The sequence below is a fragment of the Ambystoma mexicanum genome, chromosome 8 (genome assembly GCF_040938575.1).
Source record: "Ambystoma mexicanum isolate Mex_15411 chromosome 8, UKY_AmexF1_1, whole genome shotgun sequence".
Lineage (NCBI taxonomy): Eukaryota > Metazoa > Chordata > Amphibia > Caudata > Ambystomatidae > Ambystoma > Ambystoma mexicanum.
Window position 1 is genome coordinate 371249514 of NC_090929.1, and position 26666 is coordinate 371276179.

A 26666-nucleotide genomic window follows, 5' to 3' on the forward strand; every position below is an offset into this window, starting at 1 on the left:
GTCTTCTAGATGGAGCACAGACAACATTACATAGGTTTAAAAACAGAGGATTAGACACATAGGTGAAAATAAAGTACTTAGAGCAGATAGTTGACTCCCGTGTGACAGGGTCTTCCTGTGTGGTTTGTAGATATGAATGCAGAAGTGCACAAATTTCATATCAATGGCACACAACTATTGGCTTCTCCAAGAGTGACCTGATATTGTTCAGAGTGAACATTGTGTTTGCATGCAACATGCTGTACCATCTGAAATCCCAATGATCCACATACCTATCCAGGCCTGATTTAAGTAGAGATACATGCATTACTTTCACTTCTTTGTTGCAGACAAATGCAACTTTGCCTCACTCCCCCAGGTGGTCCATGGCAATTGGAGGAAAGTGAAGAGGAGAGGAGGGGAGTGGGAATGAGATAAAACCATTGGACATTAGAGGATCAAGTACACACTTCAGTGGCAAAATTGCAAAAAATTCATTTTGCCATTTCTTTTCCAGGGCAATTGCCTCACTATCCAGGGTGACGAGACTAGGTAGGAAAGAGTCTGTGCCCTTCTTGAAGTTTCTGACACAAGAAAGAACCAGAAAGGGAAATGGAACAAGTCATAATCAACCCCATCTGGATGTTTTCCATATGCTGTGCAATGTTCCCGTGGTTAATGACAGAAATGGTGTGACTTTCCCAGATGGTCATGGTCACTATAATCAGGTCTTTGTGTAGTATTGTTACCTTCCTTTCCAACAGTAGTCTTCACTTGTGCTCAAAACTCCTGTAATGGAAGATGAAGATACCTTGAGATCATTCATGCAATTGTATTCTATCGGATGACAGAGTTGAAAAAGGCTTTAGTGGCTAGATTGCCATTTCAGTCCTATAGTTCCCTGGAAATCGTAGGCCAGATGAAAATCCTGGCTGAGGGAAATGGGAGAGTATTGGCTGAAACCTATGAGCACTGAATACGTTTCAGCTGGGAAGACCAGTGCTGGGTGGGATGCCTGGACCGGATATTGAGGTTTATAAAAAAAAAGCTGGACATCTGAAGTCATGAATTAGGTGAAAGTGCTTAGCAATGAGACAGAAACAGGTATTTGAAGTGAAATCTGAGCTAGCTAACTCAGACCCCACTTGTCAAGAAGGTGTGCACGAGGTGCCTGCTGCAACGGGGCCAGCATGATAAGGTATTTAGCCGATTTGATAGCAGCACTGGCACAGTAGCAAAGTACTCCAATGAGTAATTGTCCACTTGTGTTACACTGGGGAGGCTATCAAATGCACCCTTGAGAGGCAATGTGGGGCCCTGAACAAGTAGCTTAGAGTAAATCACCTTACTCAAAGACTTCCACGGCCAATGCTCAATATTTTACAGGATGCCATAACTGCATGTCACAATCATCTAAAATCTCAGTTATCAGATCTTTTCACTGTCCAGTTCTGGATTGTCAAGTTCATCTCAAATTAAATAATTTGCACTTGAGATCCGTCCCCCTTCTTAATATGCCACAGTTGACTTGTATGCAGAACCCTCCCACCTATTCATACTCTGAAATGGAAATGTTTTCAAAGGATGTTGGGTACAAGTCACTTTATTGAATACTTCAAATAATGTCTTTCTAGCACTATTCATTCCTAGGTTCTAAGGGTTTCTGTACTTGTATATAACAATTGTGTGCTATGGAGACAGTTCAATGTCTTGTTGAATTCCGTCTAAGAATTAGCAGGCAAAACAACTTAAAATGCATTTGGAATGTAGCAGACCACTATAATGCTTCCAAGAACAGCTTTAGTCTGTTTATTCTAGCCAACACAATCATCCGTCATATTCCTAGGAGAAGCAAAATCCACGAAGAACAGAAAGAATGCTTCTCTCTGGTCCATTATTCCAGGGAATTTCCCAACTCAAATAACTAGACTACACTGCTATCTTGCAGGACAAGAATATGGTGCAAAGTATTTTCCAATTCATGAGCTAATTTCACAACCATTGATCAACCGGCATAACAAGGAAGCCTGTTGCACAACTGGAAGCTTCTGAGTATTTCAAGGGAATTGTGTAATAAGAGAACAAGAGGAGTGCAGTTGTGTCAGACATACGAGGCTTGAAAATAACAGACATTGAAGCTGAAAACTCATTGAACAGCGGCACTTGTAAACGCTACGCATGCTGAATGCAGTTTTAGCTACAGGGAACAATGAACAGAGGTGGCAAATCAGGGTGGATGCCAGCACAGGCTACTGAAAAGAGAAATAAGTGGGTAACACTAGATGCTGGTGATCTGCACATTCCAAACTAAGCCAACAGGCGAATACTTTAAACAAAAACCTTTGGACAAAAAATTGACCAACAAGGCAAATTTTAGTAAATTTGAGAAAACTTGAGTAAAAAAGAAAATCTCCTTAATGAATTCTATAATCTTTTATTCAGAACATGAAGAGCAATTCATTTTTTAAACGGATAGACAACAAATAACAATTTGCATGCAGGAGAAAAGAATACATACATTTGTTGCCAGGTGCTGATTGGTTGACTACAGTTCCCTATCGATTGATCTAGATTCTGTATTTTCCCTGTGGAATGCAGTTTCTTTACTGCTTTGCGGCAAAGAAAAGGTATAAACACACAGTAGGAAATTTGCATGTGGAATAACATGTCATAGGTTGTCTAAGTGGCATTGATGTGCTAGATATATTTAAAGGTATACTGCACATTTCAAGTGGGGTCATAGTTTCAGGAGATGAGCGAACCTCCCTTAGACACCAACAAGGTTTAGAGGTAAGAGGGTAGAATCTGGCCGCAGGTGGGTAGTTCCTGGTTTGGGAGGTGGAAATGTTCAAACACTGTGTGCAAGTAGAAGGACTTGCAAACTGGGAAGATATGTTCCCATAGTTTGCGTTTCTTAGCTGGCTTCACTGAAAAGCTTCACAGCATTTATAAGCCATAATAACTGAAGGTAAAGCGATACTGGCTAATGTTTTTTTAGGAAGCAGACTAAATGTTTCTAGACCTTGATTGGGATACATATCCCAGATCCTGGCTGATTTGCTCAAGGCAATCCCCTTTCCATGGAATAGTGAGTTGCCCAAAGGAGGTCTGCCCTAGATGTTTGGCAATTCTGGTGACAGTACTGGCAGCTCAGACTCTGCACAGCTTTACTGCAGAAAGCTCTCACTTATCCATATCTGAAAGTACTGAAGCATTTACACAGGAATTGGAAGTGACGTCTTTATTGGGCTGAAGTAAAATTCCTTTTAGTATTTTTACAATCCGAATGCAATCATTCAAACATGATGGTATCATATAAAGATATGTTTCAACATTGGTAGGAGCAAAGTACATTTGGGATTAGATGAGGAGGGGCCAGGCCAACCATGCAGTATAAGAAAGAAAGTGCACCAATCAGGCATAGGATCCTGTGGTGTCGGCTACCTGGGACTTCTATCACACTATTGAGGCTCTCGGCTGTTGGCATCAATATCGTCAAATTCCTCCAGACCTTCCAACGTTGTCCTTATGTGCAACATTGGGTATTTTATTTCATATGCATTGTTTAACTAGGACTCCGTTCAAACAAGTGTTGCCTGCTCTAGAAACTCTGACAAACTGGTACTGTGAGAATCCATCCAGAAAGCTATGGAGGACAACTGACTTGAGAAAGGACTTGTGGGGGCAAGTCTATATTAATTCTTGCTTTTCTTTACATCCTAAATTGGGTACCTCTCTGAAATCCCAAAAGCAACTTGCGGGCTTCGCTGCCAGCGGCACACTCGGGTATCTGACCCTCAAGTAGTGCAATTTATTCAGTGGCAGGACCACTGTCGATAGCAGCACTTACAACAAAAGGGATAGACCACCTGCAAGAGTAGACTGACTGCACAGACGTGTACATTGGTGGGACTGGCTGGACAAGTTAGCAACACTAATGTAAGGGCAACAGACCCTTAGCAAAATATAAAATATCCGACATTAAAGCATCGGCCAGGTGCTAGCTCAAGAACTCCATGGAAGGCATTGAGCTCAGTTGGACAGATATCTTAGATCTGCAGATACATTGCTTTACGCAGGCAGATATGTTCGAGGTCAAAGTGCTTGCACTTCACATTTTACACAGTAGAGACAGAAGCAACTTATCTCAGCAAGTTTGTTGTATGTTTAATGGCAAACAGTGCAACACTAGTTAGCACAGCTGAACATGTTCAATAGGACAGCACTGGCTTGGCTCACTTACCATGGCTTATATACCAAAAATGGGACAGTATAACCAATAAAAGCATGACTGCTATACATTTTAGGGCAGGAATTACATGGTTCAGCAAATGTAACAGTAAGCCCACCACAGAGGGTTGCAATATATATGCCATTTAGACGTGGGTGGCTAGCAGAGAAATGGCCACCCCCTCATAACTTTAATGGCCATAATGCACACACGTATTAGAGCACATCTCTATTTCCCATACATGGACTTTGGCTCCTCTGAGGGCATTCAACCGACAGCACACTGGGACCATACCATGGTGAAAGGCACTATACAAATGATGACATTAAATATTGTAAGGTAAGGACTGCAATAGAGATTCATGGAGCAGTACAGGTAATTCTCAGGAGGGCTGAACTACAATTTAGGGGGCAGTACAGGGATTGCTGAGAATAAAGCAGTCACTGTGGGGCATAGCATATGGATTTCAAGTACCAAGCGGGTCAGAAAGGTGCAGAATGCAGCGTGCATTAGCCTGAATTTTGCACTTAATGATGTTCATATCTGAACAGCGTGACACCTGAAGGAAAAACATAAGTTCTCCTAGAGACGTTCACGCTATACCAAACATTCACCAAAAGAAATGCAAAAGACAATGATTCCAACAGCTTCAAATGTGGAACCAGGCCAGTTATGTTCTTGGGCAGAGGACTTACCTTTTGCGCCAGCACCAGTAGGTGGTTTGGATCCATTTGCAGAGCTATTAGCAAGGGAGGTCCCTGGTGGTAGGACATTCTTATCAAAGTAACCAGGGTTAGTGATGTTGCCGGCAGGAGTGTACTGCCCAACTACAAAGAAGAGGCCTTTTCCGTCTGTTGCTAAGCCGACACCACATTCCTTGGTGTCTTTCCACACCACCTGAGTGAAGTGTCCTAGGCAGGTAAAAAAAGAACAAATCAGCTGGCATAGTTTTTTAATGACGTTTCTTAGTTTCAATTTTCAACAAAATACTAATCGTAAGCTAAACATCTGAACTATATGTTTCAAGCTTTAACTGTACACAGACCTATAGTATCCACTAATAAAACACTATAGATTTATTTAAACACTGATTTGAAGTCTTGTTGGGAATACATATGTGAAATTCACAGGAGGTATTGGTAATGAAAATATGAAAAGGGCACAAAATGATAGTAGATTATGGCTGTCCTTAATAAATCAATGTGCCCACCCAAATTACAACCCAAATATATATACCACAGGAAATGTTGAGAAAAACCAGTCCAGAAATGGCTTAATCACCAAATCAGATATTTGATGTCAAAACAAAATAAACTGTACACGTGCTTGCTATTATCTCTCAATGAATTGTCTTCCCGTTCCTCCCCAAAGCTCATGTCTTTCAGTTTGAATTCTTTAACTTTTTGTTCTTCACTTGCTCTATTTCTCTGCATAATACTTATTGGTTTTCCTCATATCACAAATAAAGACTACAGAGCAGTACAAGGACAATATTGACTATTAGGTAGATACCATTCTCAAATACTTTACTTTTGGGATTACAATATTAGCTTTGTTATACATCACCATACTAACCGCATCACTTCAGAAACCTGCTCGTTATAGAACTGTTTTAGTTAAGAAAACTCTGGCTAACAAAATTTTGAAGTCTAATAATTGTGCTTCCAGATGACAAAGTGGCGGCAAACAGATCTTTCTTATCTGGCCTGTTTGTGGCTCTCTGGCACCCAAATAATACATTAAGTTATCCAGCATCAGGAGTTCCCAGTGATGCCGAATAACAAAGCTTTTACTGTAACTACACAGATTCATCCCTAATGCATTCATATTTATGAACCGTTACAAAGCATTTTCAATAACAATCACAACACAGTTGTTAACCACCTTCTTTTGTACTTATGTCACTGTTGCTGCATATACTTAGCAGGCTTTCTCCTTAGTATAATGTAATTGTATTAATTGAGCCCTTGTCTTGCTGTCATGAATTTAACTTTTTTATCATGCAGTGTTAACACCGAGATGCATTAAGCGTTTCTATTTTTACAACTGATGCATATTTTAACCATATATTTTACATGTTAATTTGTGCTGTATTTGCACTATTTACACCGCCAGATTGGCCATGTGATATTTTCTGCTTTATATTTATGTGCAGACTTTTATGGCTTTGGTGAAATAAAATGATCGTTTGATTGTTAACCATTTCACTGACGGCATTCAACAAATATTTTCTGAATGCTAAAAAATCTCAATATTGGTATCAAAATTATCAGCAAAATATATTTGATGCCACCCTCTCTCACCTTACTGAATAGTTTCTAATGTGTTGTCATTAATAGGATCCCTTATACTCTCTATCACCTGTGATGTAGCGCTCAATTAGCTAACATACGTATACTCCGCCTTACAAACTTCTAAAATAATCCAACATGTGTGTTTTCTGTGACTTTGCATTTCGGACATTCGAAAGAGGCATAGTTCAAATTATCTTTCCCAAAGAGCCAACGGAAATGGATTTGCGTACATCTTGTTCATTACCGTCTTACACATTCTGGGGGTAAGGATTCACTGTGTAAGGAAATTGTAGTTGAAAATGATGCTTCTTATAATGAAGCTGTTGCGATAACATGCCTATATTCGGATCATTGTATTTTCCTATATGGGATTCTCCCCCTTCAATTATGGGATGCATTAACTATATGGAGGAATAGCACATTCAGGGTTTTAATGCTTCAGAAACACGCTACAATTCTTTCACTATTTTCTTGATTAATAACATCAACGTTGCTACATCTTTGGAAAGCTTGTGTTGCAGGAGCACTTCCGCAATTCTTGTGCATCTGGCTGCTAGGAGGTGGTATTACCTTGGTCTACATCATGGAGACCGATACTACCATTCCTCCAAACACATTTGCTTATAAGGCTTCTGTTTTTTTACATCTTGCGTCTCTTCTTTTTCTCATCCCTTTTTTTAAAATCCTTCTTTCCTGGGCATCTCTTTCATTTAGGAGTACCAGATCTCCCTATTGCCCCTAACGGGAAGATAACAAATGTTGGTCAGATTTTCAGCTCGCAAGAGAAGCCTTTTAATGTTTTTGCAGAATGTTTCTGAATATATTTCTTTATTTTGGAAGACACATTTTGTGCAGTGTGCAGAGTTTGGACAAATGACAAGTTGCTGTTGATACTATTTTTCATTTGTTGCACAAAGGATTGTGTGGTGAGCGTAGGGTGAGTGCAGGGAATAATTAACTAAAAACAGTGGCAATAGGACAATATAAAATCAGGTTAAATTCCACAGGGTTAAAGTTCTCGCCACAACCCAAACCAGAAGATATGTCTATTCATAGGGAGGGGTGGCGGTGGGTGGAACAAAAGGATAAAAAATAAAGGAATTTGGAAGTGTTCTCAATATTAACTTGTAGCAAAGGAAACATCTGCTAGACCTGGCCCCTCTCTAAAGCCCAGTATTTACCATTGTCTGTCATTGAGTTACAGTGTTCGAGGTTCCTGGACTCTCTTCAGACCTCAGAGGCCGCCCCACCCAGGACATGGAAAAGTCTAAAAGTTTCCTCCAGGAGTTTGCAGTAACAGTTGATCCTCTTGACCAATAGTGCACTCTCCAAAGTTCTCAGGGCTGGGCTTGAGGACTTTTCTGTCACTTGATCACCTCCCTGTTCTATTAATCTTGCCTCTGAAGCCTGCCCCAAGCCACAACTGTCCACTGGAATCCCTCTGGTCTCTCTGACCAGTAGGAGTAACTCTTCACCTCCCAACACCTCAGGTATAGCAACTGCAACTACCCCAGATGGAAGTGGTTCTAACTGCCTCCAATTCTCTCACCTGCTTTGCTCTTCATTGCTCCTCTGCTCCAACCTCCACAATCTCCTTCCAGTTGGTATCATATATACCTGTTCTCTAGAGGGTACCTGGTCTGGTTTTGTTTCAATCCTCCATAAACTCACCCTCAAATCTCCAACTCTCTCCTCTAGTTTCCATCTCCGCCGATCTCATTGCTCTCCCTCAAATGTTCAACTTTCTTGCAGGTGACATCCAATCACTCTTCAACCTCCTCAATACAATTCCTCCAATCGACAACACTTTGCTTCACTTCATCTCTCAATAGATCTCTATCTCCCCAATCTCCATCAAATACCTTTCTCCAGCTCGTTCTCAAACATCCCACACTGCCAGACTGAATTGGCTGTTATTTATAATAGGGTCTCTTCTCGCCTGGGGTGATGCTTAGGGACATGGATTGCAATGCTGTTGTTGGGCCATGTCCTGAGGTCATATAGGTTGAAAGGGGAATGGTCTAAGCTTACATGAAGGCTTGCACCTTGCATTGCAGAGCTTCCAGGAAAATGTGCACCTTCCCTATCACCTCGAAACCTCTGCGGTCATTGCCTACTTCCACATCTGTTTATCAGTCTCTAAATCTAAAGCAGGCACTAGGGCTAAGGAAAACAATGTTTATCACACTTGTCAGTGACTTCAACAAGCTGCACTTCGTTTTTCCCTTAAAGGGGAATGCTTTATTTCCTATGGTGGGTATTTGGGTCTTATGAAAAGTAAGGAGTACATTGAAGGGTTTTGGTCTACTTCCATTTTCACTTTGGTGTTCATTGGTGTTTGAGTGGGTTGGGATTGCAATTGCTCTTTTGACTGTCCCTCTGTCAGTGCAGGGACCAGGTTGCTGTGACCTGGGGATCTCTGTATACCTCCTATGCGTCGAGCATCCACTAAATCGAGGTGGTAACGGACCCCTTTAATCACAAAAAGTCACCCAATATTAGGCCAAGTACTTCATCACTTTAACTGTAGATTTGGGGTAGTTGATACGTTTTCAGTAAGGTAGTAATATACTATTTCAGCAGTAGGGTTTTGGAGTACATGTCAGTTTAATTGGTACTTACTTCAAAATCGATAAATCATTCCCATTTGCTGCTATTTAGTTGTGATCTGAAGACTCCCAGCCTTATCAAGTATTGCCTCACTGATCAGCTGTGTGAGTGTGATGAAGCAACTGCCGGGGCGCCAGTGATCAAGGGATGAATATCGGTTTGTAAACCATCAATCAGCCCCACACCTCTAGTACACTAGAAGGGATCCAAACAGATTGGAAGTACAAGTAAATTATAAACCTTCTTGTCCAATTTTGGTAACGTGGATGGAACGGCAGGCTTATCTCCACAAGGTTGTGGATCGTTGGTTAGTTCCAACACAGCGAAAATACAATTATTACTCAATGATAAAAGGGACTGTCCAGTCAAGGTTGTATAAAAAAATATCTACTTTATTACAACAGACAGTTCTAGCACACTCAAAAAATACAACCCACACTGTAAAGGAACACAGAGGACAGACCGTTTCATGAAGGAAAGGAATGCACTTTGGATACCGACAGGAGGGTAGTCGGTAAAGCAATCAGTCTTTAACTGTTCAAGGTTATTTGATTTCAGCACCAAATGGGTTGTAAATGTCACTAGGAGCTTTCGGAGAAGAACCAGGGGGATAGAACCACAATGTACCTGATAGAACCACAATGTACCTGGTGCTTGAGATGATCTTGGTGCTCGACAACATCGAGACGGTTCCAGGGCGCTCTGCAGCTCCCGCAACAGAATTCAAAGACAGGAGGCAGCTATTGGTATCAGTCGGCAGGCAGTTCGGCAAGTGAGGCTGGACGGATGGCTGCAGGCTGGCCTACACGGCGGCTCAGGGTCAAGAATCGTCTGTGTGCCGGTTGAAATGCTGGTCGAGGCATCTCGGACAGCTTTAGTGACTGCAGCGTGACAACAGCCAGTGGTGTAGCCGGTCGCGGATTGAGAGCTCGACTGCCTCGAAAGTGTCCTTTAAAGATGGATGCTGGTTGATGCTTGTTGTGGCACTCCTACTAGCTTCTTCGCAGGGCTCGTGTCGTCCTTTAAGGTGGAGGGCCCAAAGGTGAGGGGAGAGTTTGCAGGCTATGGCCATGTGCTTTGTTCAGAGACTCTCTGGCACTTCCCACCTAGAAAGCTTACTGGCAGAACCTAGCAAGGCCACACTGTGTGCTGGCTGGATACCGGTTCTGGAGCTGCTGTAATCTGAGTCTGGTATCTCCCTCATTTCCCTCTGAGATGTGTAGGGGAGGGATCTTGTTTCCCTCTTGGAAATCCTGGCCTTGCTTCACTGGTGGGAGATGTAAGGCAGAAAATACCTTCAGCCAGGTTCCAAATGAGTCCTTCTTCTTACTCCTTTCAAAGGTGTCGGATGATCTGCCAAGTGAGGAGCTCAGCCCTCTTTTAAAGCTAAATGGGCCCCAGTGATTTATGCAGGCCAAGCCTACCTTAATGAACCAATCCTGGGTCCCTTACCGACAATATTCTGTTATGCGTGAAGTCAGGACCAGAGTGCTTTGCAACAGGAAAGGTAAGAGGTGACAACATGTACTCCTAAGTCCCATCCATCTTCCTATCGGTTGTAGATCAAAGTGTCTCTCTGGTTAACTGAGCCCTCTGTGGGTCTTGATCAAAGCACAGGTCTCCCTTGAAGTTTGTGGTGAGAACAGACATCTGACTCCCTCAAATTACATATTTCGTCCCTCTGAAAGGGTTCCGCTCTGCAGGGGTTGCCTACCGTAAATAGTGGACCCAGATATGTCATTCACGGTCCTTCATACAGAAGGGTGGGAACTAGCTTCAAGTCAACACATTGCATATCCAAGAGGTGCCAGTCCTGCCTTCCTCTTGTCCGTTCTGCGATTAAGCCAGACACAGTCCTGTTCCAATTAACTCCTATTAGTATGCGCTGCCAACAGCACTTTAGACAATAAGAAGGCAGATTCATGAGCCTGTGATAGTTTAATTAGGCTGCCCATGGCCGGAGGAAGGTGTTGCCTTCCCTCTTGAGATGCTTTGATGTACCTGTGGCTGCCACATTCCAGATGAACATGACAGGGGAGGATGGCGCCTGTAGGCTGTGCCCTCCCAGAGTACACATGACTAGGCCTGCAGTGAGCAGGGACATTGTGTGCGGAAATGCCTCACACATATTCGGAGGTTGATCTCCCATCATTCACTTTCATTTCCAAGAAATAAAAAAGCCCAGGCGAGCGCACACGCCCCATGCAGATGGTCGAATTCCTCACAGTGAGTCCTGAATTTACCACATTAGCAACCCAATTTTAAATATATATTTTTTGCTCCTTTGGTCATGTTATTTGGTGTAGGTTGCACATGGCATAACTTTTGCCAATGCCTGTTCTTATGTTTCTCCCAAAAACATGATTTATAAAGGTCCTCAGTGAAGTTAGACATGGTCCAGCTCAGAGAACATATGCTGCACAGATTTAATGGAAACTAAATAATGTTTTGATTTGATTTGATTTATTTACAAAGCGCAGAAAACCAGGCCCAGGGGCAACCAGGCGCATACTCTTAAACATGTTACAATAAAACAGTAGTTACACAGTAAGTTACAAAATATACAGCATATATACATATACCGAGGGGTACCATTAACATAATATAATGCAATTACATAGCAGAGATGTATATACATATCCTGTACCACACAGGGAGACTGGACTGAGTAAGGGTATCATGGATCTTGGGAGAACAGCCATGTTTTAGCTTTGTTCTTGAAGGAGTGGAACGATGGTTCAGTTCTAATAGGCGTGGGCAGAGTGTTCCAAAGTTTGGAAGCTGGGACAGGGAAACTCACCCCACCAGCTTTTTGGAGTTTACATCTCGGCACAATGAGGCTGTGAGTTTGGGCTGCTCTAATGGGTCGAATGGATGTGTGGAGTGTGAAGTGAGCGGACAGGTAAGGTGGGGCGTTGTTACTCAGGCATTTGTGAGTCAGGGCTAGGGTTTTCAGGGCATTTCTTTGTTTTACCGGGAGCCAACGTAAGTCCAATCTGAGGGAGGAGATATGGGAACGTCTCAGGATGTTTAAGGCTGCCCTTAAGGCATTGTTTTGTAATGTTTGCAATTTATTAAGGTTAGACTGACTAGTCCCAAGGTAGAGAGCACTGCAGTGGTCAATTTTGGCCATGACAAGTATTCTAGCGAGGGTGATGCAGTTGGTAGAGTTTAGGAAGGGTCTGCAGGCGATGATAAGTTTGCAAGTATAAGCCGAAGCATTAGTTTGTCTGTTCGGGGAGAGCGTGGAGTCGAGATAGACGCCTAGAGTCTTGGTGTCTTTGGAGACTTTAATATCGTTGCCATCAATAATGAAGGACTTGTACGTTTGGTCTAATATGTTGAGCCGATGATTTGATCCTAGAAGTAGGAGCTCGGTCTTATCATCGTTAAGGCAAAGTTCATGATGTGCCATCCAGGCCTGGATGACCAAGTAAACATCTTTAATGGCTTTGGTGTCAGCTGTGTAGTCTCCCGTGATGGGGATGAGTATCTGGGTGTCATCCGCGTAGTTGGTGTAGGAGACACCCAGATAGTCAAGCACATCGTAGGGGATACACACGAGCCTTGAGGAACGCCACAATGAATGGGGGAGGGGTCCGCTGAGGCCATGGGTGAGAAGACCCTCATAGATCTGTTGCTCAGGAATGAATGGATCTAGGCATTGGCAGAGTCAGAGAAGTGGGCTGCAGATTTGAGATGCTGGCAGAGTATTTGGTGGTTGACCAAATCAAAAGCCGCGGAGAGGTCAAGGAGGAGGAGAAGAGCTAACTTCCCCTTGTCCTTTAGTGACTCCATCTGAGTTTTCAGGTCAATCAGAGCTGATTCCGTGCCATGTTTAGGGCGGAACCCTGATTGTCTTAAGCCCAGAAGATTGTTTAGTTCGAGGTAGTCCTGAATCTGCAGGTAGGCTGCACGGTCCAGGATCTTGAGCAGGAATGGGACTGTAGTGATTGGTCTGAAGTTAGTTGGGATATTAGGGTCAAGGGAGGGTTTTTTGAGGAGTGGGATAACCCATGCATCCTTTAGATTGGCAGGGACAATACCCATCTTGAAACAAGCATTTATGAATGCTGTGATGAACGGGGCTAACTCATGAGATGCTTCCTTGAAGATGCTTCCTTGATAATAGGTGCTGGGCAAGGGTCACCTTGGCAATTGGATGGTTTTGAATTGAGAGTAGTGAGCGGGGAGAAGGAGAAAGGTTTATGAGAAGGATTGGCTAGGTGTGTATTGAGTGCGAGTGGTGTCAGTGGTTGGTCAAGCTGTAGGGATTTCTGTTTGTTTCTGATTTTGGATTGGAGAGTGGCAATTTTACCCAAGAGTGCTGACTGAGTGCTGACTGAATGTTGGAGCACCAAGTGCTGTCTTTGGTACAAGAGTCAGGGGGGGCTGCAGGTGTCTCAAGTTCCTTAAGAATATTAAAGAGTTCCTTGGTGTTAGACTGGGCTGACGTAATGCGGTTATTGTAAGAATTTGTTTTGCCTGGAGTACAGCTTCTTTATAGGTAAGGGTGGCTATCAGAAGACTGTCCTTGAGGGCGTCAGAGTGGCGACTTCTCCAGCGTGACTCTGCAGTACGTTTCTCTTTACGTAACACTCTAAGCTGGGGGGTGAACAACGAGTTAAAGTGTGCTCGTTGTTTGGGTTTCCTCAGTTTGAGCGGGGCAATGGAGTTGATGGCTGCAAGCACTGACTGGTTGTACATGTCGGCTAGGGTGGTGGGGTCTGAGCAAGTATCAGGAGCATTATTTAATGTGGGAAGGATGAGGGGGAGTAGTTTTTCAGTCGTAATGTTCTTTTTATTTCTGGTGAGGGTGGCTGGCGCGCCCAGAGGCATGGGTGGTGAAGCTGCTTCGATACTGAAAGTGATGACGTGGTGGTCAGACCAGATGCAAGGGGCGTTGGATAGTATGCTAATATTGCAATTGGTGTCACTGAGCCAGTCAAGGGACCGCCCTTTAATGTGGGTGGGTTCCTGTATGTGGTGTGAGAAGCCTAAATCTGTTAAGGTATTAGCGAGGTCGAGGGCCGCAGGGTCATTAGGGTCTTGGTGTCCTAGATTAAGGTCACCAAGAATGATGGTTTGAGAGTTAGATTTTGCATTGTTGAGTACTAAGGTAGAGATGTCATCCACAAAGGAAGTGGGTGGACCAGGCGGTCTGTATATTCGGTGGATGGTGACCGTTTGGTTGGCTGAGAGTCTGAGTTTGACAGAGAGTAACTCTGCAGATTCCAACTTAGTGTTTGGGATGGTTCTAAGTCCTAATGAGTTTCTAAAGATAAATGCAATTCCTCAACCTCTCGAGGTGCGATCACATCTGATAATGGACTAATCGGTGGGGATGGCCAGAGAGAGTGCCGGGCCAGATGCCGCGTGCAGCCAGGTCTCAGAGATGGCGATGAAGTCAAGTTCCTGAGTCTTGATAAGATCAGCGATGTCCAGAGCGTGTGCGGCTAGGGACCTTGCGTTAATCAGGGCGACTTTGATTAAACCAGCGTTGCTTGTTGAAGCTGTGTTGGTCTGAGGGTGATGGGGCGTGGGTGAGGTGGGCGTTTGTGGAAGCGGGCTGAGTGTCTGTTTTCAGATGTGGGCTCAGATACATGGGGTGGCCCTTCTTACCCATACGTCTAGATCCTAATCTTAAGTTTCTAAGAGAGATAGAACATGGTTTGTTAGGTGAGGGTTATTTAGCAAAATGGTCAAGCCATAAGGCAGGATCGTTGTGGTTTTGCGGTGCAGTGCTTGGGTAGGTATCAGCAGGTCTGTAGATGATGGCCATGGATGAGGTGTACAAGGAGCTAGGTGCAACTAAGTTGGATGGTGGTAAGTGTAGCGTCCAGGTAATTGCCCACACTAAGAGTGGTGCTTGTAGTGAGAAGAGCAGTGACCTTAGGGAAGACAAGCGTGATAACATGTTACTGAAGTTAGAGAGGAAATGTATTCATGGATTACGAAAAAGATTTCCTCACACAATAAAACATTTTCTTTACATTTCCATTACAACGTTCCACTTTCTCCACACATCCCACTGATTTGTATGGGCAACATTTTCACTTTCAAACATCTAGGCATACAGTAGATTTTGCTGATAGTACCAACTTTTTCTAATGCGTTCCAAGTTATAACATTTTGGGGGTTTCCTTCTTATCAAGAGGCACAAATTCACTGACACCCCTAATGAAACACCCATTCCAGGTGATTGATTAAATTAACTGCATTAGTTATATGCAGACAATTTGCACCTGTTCCTGCACGTGTTACCAGACATCAGTGCAGGCCACTGCCACCACGCTCATCAGTGGCAGCTTCGGCAACATCCTGTGCGCCTCACACCCAGAGGTTGATGGGAGTGAAATCTTATCCACGTCACATGCCACATGTAACCATTCTCCATCGCCATGCCCCTGGTAGCTCACCTCTACTCTTGTTTCCTCCTGGCATCCTACACCCTAAACCCCTGCTTGCATTACATTTCTGCCCTTGTACCCCACACATACATTGGGTGATTCAAACCCTGTAATGTGCCAAGACATTGCTCTTCAACAAGCGTATATGAACAGGAAACACTCGTACTGTTCCAATTTGAATGTTGTGATTCCTTTTGCCGACCTTCGCACAGCTTCTTGCAATCCCATTGTCTAGACTAAGGATTTGGTTGTTTATGCTCTACTATTGCCAAACTCTGCATTGTTTTCTGAAATATGTTGCCTCCCACTGGAAAGTGGTTGCTGGTACTTTACTGTTACCATACCGACACTCTGGTACACTTAAGTGAACTTGCTCTCCTGTTCTTGTCTGCCTCATTATTGCATGTACAAGTATGCTAGTTCTCTGTTACCCGACTGGTCTGCAGCTTGGCCTTCTTGCACCTTTCCTTCCATGCAGACTGGGCCCTCTCCTTCAGCCAAAAGTGACTCCTTCCTCTTAGCCCTCCAGTTTTGCTTCCCTCTAGTCAATATTCGCTCCAGGTTTTCTAGACTATTTCTCGTAACCCGTTTTGTGTGCAGGGGTTGGTGGACTATTGTGTCCTTTGGTTTGTTGGTATTGCTGGACTTCCATTGTGTTTTCTGCTTGCCTGGGCTGTTGGACTCCCTTCCTTCTTGCTTGTGTTTGACAATCTTGATTTGCCAGCATTCCCTCGGGTTCCCAGACTTTGGTTACATATTCTGCCGCTCAGCAGGGCTCTTGAACCATATCCCAAGGTTACCTTGCTAACTCGGGTGATCTTTAAGTAGGCTTCAATATTTGGTACATGATCCTATTTACCGCCACCAAAACAGTGCACAAATGTTTTTCCTGCCTGCTTTCCTACAGCGTGGGGTTGGATATGTAGTGTGGCATCCACCCTCCAACTGTTCCCACTTTACTGACCTGATTTGAGCCAAGATCAAGGGGAGGTTCGTGGGGGCTAAAATGATGGACATCTCTTGGTATCCTGACATTGCAAAGATCTTCCTCATGCATGACAGGTCTCACCCATCTAATCTATAGAGACACCTTTGGAACTCCAATACTGTTCTTTTTAATGTCATTTTTGTTGATCTCAATTAAAAATGCATACTGCCCGGTTGCAATGCATCATGTTTCTCCCTGACCTTTCTCATGTTGAGAGCTATATGAGGATATGTCATTGGGCATGAAATCACTGATGCTCACACACCTGTACCCCCAAACAGAGCATCAGTATATTTTCCGATGATGCCCGAAACTCAAGTTACCTATCCTCTGCTCCACTTTCAAACATTAAAGCTACTTTCTTTTCACCATGTTCCCTGTCTTCTATACTCTTACCCTCCATGTTTCGTGATTGCCTGAAGGAGGCAAAGTGCTGTACAAGCCAACATGATCAGGTTTGTGTGGTGATAATGAAAAACACATGGCAGCGACTTTATGCCCATCTTGTAATAGCAGCATACACATCTCATTTCATTGATGACCCGCTGCACAGAACATTATGCTTGCAAAAGAGAGCAGAACATGCAGTTGTTAGATGCAGTTTTCTAAAAAGGGATAGCCATCTTACTCATAAAGGTGACCTGTTCATTTCCTGGGGACTAGGTGCTAGCTGAAATGATGCTCTTTGTGAATTGTGCATACCTAGTAAAGAGATGCAGTAGAGCAACCCATTGATTGTGCCAAAATAGAATCAGAATATTGCCCCTAGAATGTATAACTTTTGTGCACTTTTATCGCTACTCCCTCCAAAACTGTGTCTCTTAAGGTTTGTGATTTTGGGTGGTTTGGCAGCATGTGCAAGAGATAAGAAGCCACGATCAGCAACACAGAAGGAAGAATTTTAAATCAGAAAGTTGATACTTTTCTCCAGCATGGGGTCTGGCATGTGAATCCATGCAAGACCCATGCTGGGGAACAACAGTTACAGCTAAGTAACTTGTACCTTACAAGACGGATGCCAAAGAGCAATAAACCAGATTAGTTCAACACTAACACCTTTATGTTTTCTCATTAGGAAATTGGGGGAATGCTTATAGAAGCAATCCAAAATGGGGCAAATGTTGAGAAAGAGTCAGGATGGAGGAATAGCTCAGTATGTGGAAAGGTGTCCAGTGTCTAATCACGATTTTAATCCCCACTCTTCCGGGCCGTCGAAAACCCAGAAAAGTGTTTCAGATCACTCGCCTTTTTAGGGCGATTTTAATTTCTGAGTGGGCTCCTTTACTTGATCAGTCATGCCCAATCCCCTAGATCTTTCTAGTCTTGTTAGTTACACTTACCTGGGCAAGACTTTGTAGCATCTCCACTCTTGAGCTACAGGCTCTTCTGGGTAGGAATTTCTTCCCTCTACCCATGTTTTTGACAGGCAACAGTAAGTATGGTGCCTCAACCAAGGGACTGATCAGGTTCTTCAGGTTACAGCTCTTCTTATGCTCTGGCCATTTCTCAGCAGCCAGCAAGACCTGGGATAGGGCCCCAGCATACAATTCTAACATCTCCTGGATGGCCCTTGCAAGCCTCTGGGTCATTATCCCCAGGAGCACCTTTGCTTTCTTCTCTCCTGACAACTTGGACTTTCGTACAGTGTGGTATATTTGGCTTAGCCACCTCTTGTTCTGCTACTCGTCTACAATGTAGACTAGTTGGCTTTGCTTTTTTTTTTTTTTTTTTTGCTTCATGCTCCACTGCTCTTCTTTGCACACCAATAAACTGAAACACCATACTAACACCCTCAAATTCAAGAGGCTTCTGCCTCTTTATAGAGCTAGAATTTGCCACTTATGAATTCAACGAGAGTTCTGGTTGGTGGGTCTGTTCCCCAGTAGTTTAAGTGGTTGTGATTGATGCGTGCCTAATGGTTCCTCCTCCCCCAGGTGGATGCTCCTTGGCCTCGATGCGGCTTGGGTGTGGGATTTGTTCTGATAAGCTGTTTGGTCCACTGTTCCTTTCCCCATGGGCCAAGGTCTCAAATATACTTTCCTCCATCTTGTGATCAGACACTAGTGTCATGGTGGGGGGGGGGCAGGTGGTTGTGGCAATCAAGTGTTCTTGTTGGCAACAATGCAAGTGACAGTATGCTTTCACAAGCACCATCTGGGGGGTGAAATTGTAAGAGTTGATTAGGATCCCTGCTTCGCTGTTCAGCAAATGTTTGTTGTCCTGCGCCCACCCCCCTCATGGTATATACCTAGCAGAATAGCACAAAGGACAGTGGGCATTTTGGGTAGGTTTCTTTGTGGTTCCCATAGAAATTATTGAATGGGGACAGAATAGATGAGGGAAAGGGTTGCCTGCAGGCAGTGGACTTGTCCAAAGTGGTGGGCTTGGGTAACCCCACACAGCAATGCTCCCAAAACACAGGCAAAGAGGAGCTTGGGCTGCCACAGTTGGAATGCATGGCGGTGACATGATCCATCAAAGCGGTAGAAATGAAGAGTATCAACTACAGGCATGAATTCGGGAGCGGGAACCGATTAGAACCAAGTTGTGTTTAGCGTAGGGTTCTCCGGATGAATCCCTGTCTCCCCATTAGGGATGTAACGGTATTATGGTATACCGTTAACGATACCGTGAATCACTTAATTGAACAATAATAACCGTCACATTGTTTATAACGGTATACCGTTTATACCGTTAAGTGTGCTTTTCAATCTGATTTTAGAAAGGATGCCATAGGCAAGTGCTGCTGAGTCTTGGTCTTGCACTGTTGAATGTGCCGTCTGCCAAATAGTTTCAGTTGCAGCAGTTTTTAATGCCATTCCATAAACCACACGTGCCTGACACAAAATCAATATGTTAGCAATAGGAAGAATAAATACAGTGCCAAGAAGGAAAAGGGTTTACTTTGGGTTGGCGGCTTTGGGGGTTTATATATTTATAATGGATAATGTTTTCTAAACATAGGACAATGGGGGATTTCCCTGGTTCTATCATTGAATTTACATATAATAGGTCAGACTGCGAAATTCACTCAACGCTGTGGGTATTCTCTGCTGCCATACCAAAGGGTAACATGTCCGTGATTACTGAACACCTTTTGGCCCGCAAGTAAACTAAAGGCTGTAAAGTAAAGAGAGTGCGTGTGTGTGTGTGTATGCGCACAAGCGTATACTAACATCAGCCTCCATTGATCTGTGGCATGCAGGTTATCAAGATAGCAACATGTTCATCTTCACCAGTAGCCAGTGGGGGAGCTAAAAGCCTAAATGACCAACAAAGAAAAGCGATTCAGTTTGCTTTGCCAGTTGCAGCAGGGCTCCCCCCCCCTCCTCCTCTCCACACATGCGTTTGTGTTTGGTGGAAGCAAGGGGTGGAATTTCAGTGGAAAGTATGTTGAAAAGCACAATTCTGGCCCTGGGTGCCTGGTTTTGTTTGTGATGATAAATCTGACAATTTATGACCTTTTAGAAAATATTTGTTTAGATTAGTTAACTCCACCTGCTATACCGCGATAACCATGATATACCGTCATTTGGCAAGAAGGTTATTGTACCGTCATAAAACTAATACCGTGACACCCCTACTCCCCATGGCAAGTGTGTGCAGGGGAGTGGCGTGCTCTGGCCCGTGCAACTAGGAGGGGGTATAGCAGGCAAGAGGGACATGCACAGAAGTAGGAAATCTATCAGCACAGGGTTGGTACAGAGGATGAGATGGAACAAAAGCTGGGGCTTTGGATAGTCAATGGTACAGGACCGTATTGGCTTCCCAATGAGATTAGGGATTTTCTGGTCGAAGCGAAACAAGTAAGGAGAGGAGGGTTTGCTGCCACATGGTGTGGCTGGCTTGGGGAAAGCAGGTAAGGCGCACAAGATGCCCGGTGTTCTCCTAAGAGCAGAGGATCAGAAGAATTACACAACTGGGGTAATGTGCTAACAAGGTGGTGATTATGGACTCCATGTGCCTTGTAAAACAAATCATCTGAGGAAAGGCCATCACTGGGGTGGTCGGTGTGGGGCAAACAGGGAATGGCAAAAGAGTGCGTAAGAGGTCAAGAGACCTGGGGGAAAGGATGAACTGCATAGGAGGTCAAAGCACCTGGGAAATGGGGATTGTGTAAGAAGTTAAGACACCTGGGAAATAAGGAAGCAAGTAAGGGGTCAAAGCACAGGAGAAAGGGGAATGGTGTAAGCGGTCAAGGGACCTGGGAAATGATGAAATGAGTAAGAGGTCAAGGAACCTGGGGAAATAAATAACTGTAAAAGGTCAACGTACCTGGGGGAATGGAAGAACTGCGTAAGCACCTGGGAAACAGGAAATTGTGTAAGAGGTCAAGAGACCTGGGAAAGGACGAACTGAGTAAGAGGTCAGGATACCTGGGGATATGAGTAGGATGTGCAAAAGGGCAAGAACCTTGGGCAATAGGGAATTGGGTAAGAGGTGACCTGGGAAAGGAAGAACTGAGTAAGAGGTCAAGGTACCTGGGGATATGATTAAGGGGCGCAAGAGCTCAAGAAACCTGGACAATGGGGAATGCTGTAAGAGGTCAAGAGACCTGGGAAATAAGAAACCAAGTAGGGCGGTCAAAGCACTGGGGAAAAAGCAAAGGTGTAAGAGGTCAAGGGACCTGAGAAATGATGAAATGAGAACGAGGTCAAGGTACCTAGGGAAATGAATAACGGTCAAAGCACCCAAGAAACAGGGAATGGTTTAGGAGGTCAAGAGACCGGGGAAATGAGTAAGAGGTCAAGGCACCTGGGGACATGAGTAAGAGGGGAAAGAGTTCAGGACACCTGGGCATCAGAGAATGTTTTAAGAGGTCAAGAGATGTGGGAAATGATTGGATGAGTAGGTCAGGGGACCTGGGGGAAATGAATGAATGTGTAAGAAGTCAAAGCACCTGGGAAACGGAGGATGGTGTAAGAGGTCAAGAGACCTGGGAAATGAGTAGGAGGTCAATGCACATGGGGATATGAATAAGAGGGGAAATAAATCAGGACACCTGGGCAAAACATAATTGTGTAAGAGGTTAAGAATGATTGGTGGGAACGCCAACACAAAGGTGTGGTTGGCTTGGGGCAAGCAGGGCAGGCACACTAAGGTTTCAATGTTCGCTAAGCATAAGAGGATCATGACCGCCACCTGAAAGAGATAATGTCTGGGAGTAACGAGAAGAGGCCGGAACAAGCCACCTGGGAGAACAAAGTGTTATTAACTGCATAAAAGGTCAACGCACCTGGTGATAAATAACTGCTTAAGACGACCAGGAACATGAAGGGTAAATAAATAACTGATGAGGACAAGCCACTGCGTAAAAATAACTGCATAGGAGGTAAATGAGTCTGGCAAAAGAATAAATGAAGAAAGAGGTTAGGACAACAAGGGAAATAAATAACTAAAAGGAGGAATACCAAGCAATTTTTCCCCACCTCCAGCCCCCCTTGAGGAAGGTGGGGGGGAACTCCCAAATGGCGGTAGTCGCCGGAGAGGCATAGCAGGGTGGGGGCAAGTAAAGCAGGGAAAAACAAGGATTATGGGGAGTTGGACCTGGAGTGAACAACAGGTCAAACAAATTGGAGAAGAGGGCTGAAAACTAGCAAACGAAGGAAAGGGCATAGGGAGGGAAGTTGTGGATGGAGGAGGTCAGATGGGCTGTGAAAATAGAAATTGGTAAACTTAAAGCGGTTGGGGGAAGCGAGTAGACAACCATTAGGTCTGGGAAACCAAGTGAGGGTGTGAGAGGTCAGGAGACCTGGGAAACCCAGTATGGTGCAAGAGGCTGGGAGGCTCAGGAAACTGGGAATGGTGCAACAGGTCAGGAGCCCTGGGAGTACCGAGAAATGTTGTAAGACCTGGGAAATAAGCAAGGATGAAGAGCTGGGGATGGACTGGGGAAAAGTGAGTAAGAGCGTTTAGGGGGTGGGAGATATGGGAAACTAGCAAGGGCATAAGAGGTCGGGTGACCAAGAAAACTGAGGACGGGTGCTAGCCATGCAGAAGTGCAGGTAACCTAGGGTGGGAGTACAGTAATTGTAAGGAACCCATGCTCAGTGTAGAATTCTGAGTATGCGTGGTAGAAACGGATCACCTTTAAGATCCCTCCTGCCTAATAAAGCAGCTGCAACCTTTCACACTCACAGAAAATGGTGTGTCCTGTTATTGATTGCAAGATAATGCACAGAGCAGGAGTGGGGCTGGGAGCTCCTGGGGCGGGATCTCGGAGGGAGGTTTGTGAGGTGCTTGTTTGGAGATGGAGCCGTAGGGGCAAAGTGTGGGCTGTCGCTACTATGTCATTTCGTCTACTGCCATGTGTTTTCTTTCAGGCTCAGCTTCATGCCAGGGCTTGAGGTCCCAAGCTGCATTTCCTAGATAGACCCGCTGTGGCAGTGGATCCATGGTTGGTGCCAGTCATTCCTTGTCCATCTCTCATGGTCAAGTTAAACATGGCAAAAAAACTCTGGGGCGTATTTTATCCATTTTTATTTCTGACCTGTTTTTCCTAATGAAATGGTTGCACTAAGCTCCTGCTCTCACTCCTCTACTTTCTTTGTGTAAAGAAGACTCCATGCCATTGAATGAGGGTGCAGAGAGGAAAGTAGGGAGTCTCTAGGGAATCCCCCCTTCATCACCTTTAGGGGATGCTATTAGAGAGTATGTGGCTACCCCAGGATCCCAATCTGCCTCCGGGCTGTCTTCACCGACATCTGTCACAATAGATTCACAATTTGCATTTGTGCCAACAGAGAAGTGCTAAAATTTACAATTATTACATTTTAATTTCATGAACATTTTGCAAAGTTGTCCTTTGTCCACTGCATTATGGCAAAACTCTTCCATGCACCATATTTTCAACAGGCTACAAACACTTTTGGGAGATGTGCATTCCGTAAAAATGGTTTGGGGGTTCGACCCTCCACAAAAATCGTGTGGACTCGCCGAGAGGCAGGGTCCTCGCTTACACTGACCACCACGTTACTGCCAACTAGGATGGGTTAAGTGGTAATACGGCTGCCTTTTGCACCCAGAGCCCCGCTCCAGGCCTTTGTTCTACAGACCTATAGCTCTCCCAGCAGTTCTTGCACAGCTTCAGCAGTCTCTTGAATGGAGTTTAGGTCATGTGGCCATGCTCAGAGATCCCAGGAACACACCTGCAGGAGTAAGGCCCATTGCTCCATTGCACATGATATTTTCTGGATATTTTATTTAATGTTGCTGATTTTTACTGTGCTGTTGCTACCACATTAATTGCTGTTCTCTGTAATTTTGCTTCCTGGTGTCGCTCATAATATCCTGCCCGGTTAGGTTTCTTACCAATCTGTAATTTGGCTCCCTCGTATGCTGCTGTAAACTGCCCCTTGTGTCCCTTATTGATTGACAACCTGTAATTTTGCTCACTGCAGTCCATCATTGATTGTTGACCCACATTAATAATCGCCTCACTGTGTTTTGCTTCCTGTCACCTGACCCTGCTGTGACTTGTCCCCAGGTATCCCTCATTACCCGCTGCCCCACTAAGATTTTGTTTCTTATGATGGACTGTGTCTTGAGTTCTGCAGTCCCTTGTTATTTGTTGCCCACTGTGTTTTGATCCCTCGTTGCCTAGTGTGACTTGCCCTGTGGCAACTGCCACAAACTGTTTGCTCGACATTAACTGTTCTGTTTCTTTTTTTCTTCCCTCTAGCGATCCACAAGAACTAAAGCCCCACTTTGAATTTGCTCTTGTGTATACTTTTATAGCTTTTGCCCCACATTGCTTTCCCACTGAGTTGCTACCTGGTACTGCCACATTAATTATTGCCCACTGAGTTTTTGCACCTTGGTATCTTACTGTGACTTTGACCCCAGCATTCCTCTTTAACTGTTGCCCACATGACTGTTACCCACAGTGATGTTGCTCTGCGTTATCTGTGGCATCAGGCACACAGTCTAGTGTTGGGAGAGGGCGGGACCTGAGCAGCGAAAGTATGTGACATGGGGGAAGCAGTTAGGCCAAGGAAGGTGTTTGAATAAAGCCAGTGTTCAGCAGGCCCTGCTGTCAGCATCCTTATTTAAATACGGTGCTGTGCGGAAGGTGATACATGACAGTGGGCAGAGTTCCCACAGTTGAACAAGACACTATCCTACTTTGACTTGCTTTCTGGTGCCCGTCACTACACAATTAAATGTTGCCCAACTGTGAGTCTGTCACTTTTGTTTTCTACTGTGAATTTGAGAGCCTCATTTTTCTATGAAGGGTTCAAAGAGGAGTTTAAGGACGGTGATGGATAGATCCAACCCTCAATCCCCTCCCGCCCCTGTTGTGAAGCTCTAAGTAATCAAGTAATGCAGGTTAGGTGAGTAGAACGTAGGAGGGCTTTCAACGAGAACAGAGCTCTGCCTCAAAGAAAAGCCCAAATGCCGAATTTGGGAACAAGGATGAGTAATGGTGTGTCCCCCTCTCAATTGGGAAGAAAACACGAACTACTGTAAGAGTACTCTTTATTGGTATTATGGCATAGAAGAGCACTTCTTAAAAAACTGCCCACAACGGTGGTGAAGATTTCTACTTTCAGTCGCCAGAACTGAACGGGTGGCTCTATCATATATTACCCATAAACATATCCCTGTTTGTTGAATGGTAATTCAAGTGTTGTAGCCACTGAGGTTATCTCATCAACCAGACACAAAGGATCACTGATTTTCCCGCACACTTAGTCCTGGAAAAATAGACTGTATGCAATTGTTCAAACAAACACTCAAAGTACATTTATTTAAGAAAAAAATGTTCAATACTAAAACCAATATCGACCAAAACTCCAAACACAGTGGTCACAAAAATGTATACATAAAACGTTAATCTAAAACAACCTAGCACAAAATTCACAAGACACAAATGATATTAAATTACAACATACAACATTCTAAATGCATCATAAAAAACAACAATTCCCGACATGTTTCTGTTCCTCAAACCCTGCAATGGTTGAACATTCTTCAGAGGAACATTTTGTAGATTTCTTCAACACTGTGTTGAGAGGGTATTTTTAACCATCACAATTGGGGTGCCAATATATCTAAAATACAAAAACGGATCCTTGTAATCTGTGGTGAGAACCACAACATTCCACTCTTCATGGTGGCATTTCAAATTGATTAGAGTTCAAAACTATTTGCACCATATTTTCCTAAAAGCGCTCTTCCTGGTGTTGTGATTACAGGATTGCCATCTCCATGCTAGCAGGTCTACCTAATTCTTCAATTAATACTCCTCTTTGCTTTATAGTTCTGATTTCCACGTCCTAAAATACTGGTCGGATCCCCACTAAAGATTGCCTTCTCTATGCACAGTTTGTCCCCCTACCCTAGGCCCATCTGCTGAGTAATTTGTTGAAAATGATGAGCGTATTGCTTGTTGTGAGCTGGGTGTTCTGCACAAGGTTGCTCCACTCCAGTATGTCTGAACAGAGCTACATCAATTTGGGACAGGTGGATAGCATGTGGGTATAGCTACTCATTCATCTGAGTCCTTCAGGTGCAGTTTGAATATTTGCACTGACATCCAATGCATCCTGTGGCCGATTTTCTGTTTGCACAGCCAATGTTAAAGGTTGAAGCACATTCTTGAACTGCCCCCTTATACACACTGCCCATGCTCCCCTGGAATATGCATTTGGTGTTTCTCCAGTCAAGCTAACCTGGAATTGTCAACATTCTTTAGGTAAATGGTATAGCTTTGTAGTGTTACAACCTTGTCCGACTGTAGACTGGTGGGGGGATGGATTTATTTATTGTGTATAAAGTGCCTCAGATATACAACATTACTTCAGTGTGTTGATAAGGCCTTGGATGCAGTCTGGCCTTACGTCGTGACTTGCAGTTATAAAGTAGGGGGTTGGTGGGAGAGCTGGTCTAAACATGAGCTGCAAGCCTGTTGGTGGTGACAAGTTGTGCTGTGTTAGGGCTTGAGATGGTAGTGCTTGCAGAGGTCAGTTTCATACGGGCTAGGCCATAGCATTGGTTTCCTCGCATTTGTGGGTTTGAGTTGCAGGATTATCTGTGGCTTGCACATGGGATAGGCAAGGTAGCCGATGTGCTCCACACATGGCATTCCATACTACTTTTGAGATTTCTAGCCATGCTTGGTGGCTAGTATAGATCCGGCAATCAGATTGATG

General features: G+C 44.2%; 1 protein-coding gene across 8 annotated transcripts in view; it reads right to left on the reverse strand.

Annotated features, from left to right (window-relative positions):
- Positions 1 to 26666, reverse strand: part of LOC138471946 (uncharacterized) — an 835353-nt gene that overhangs the window by 238981 nt on the left and 569706 nt on the right. For all 8 annotated transcript variants that reach the window (XM_069609830.1, XM_069609827.1, XM_069609832.1 and 5 more), the window contains one exon: positions 4906 to 5121. In XM_069609830.1, the coding sequence (XP_069465931.1) occupies positions 4906 to 5121 (216 nt within the window). The remainder of the gene's footprint in view (positions 1 to 4905; positions 5122 to 26666) is intronic.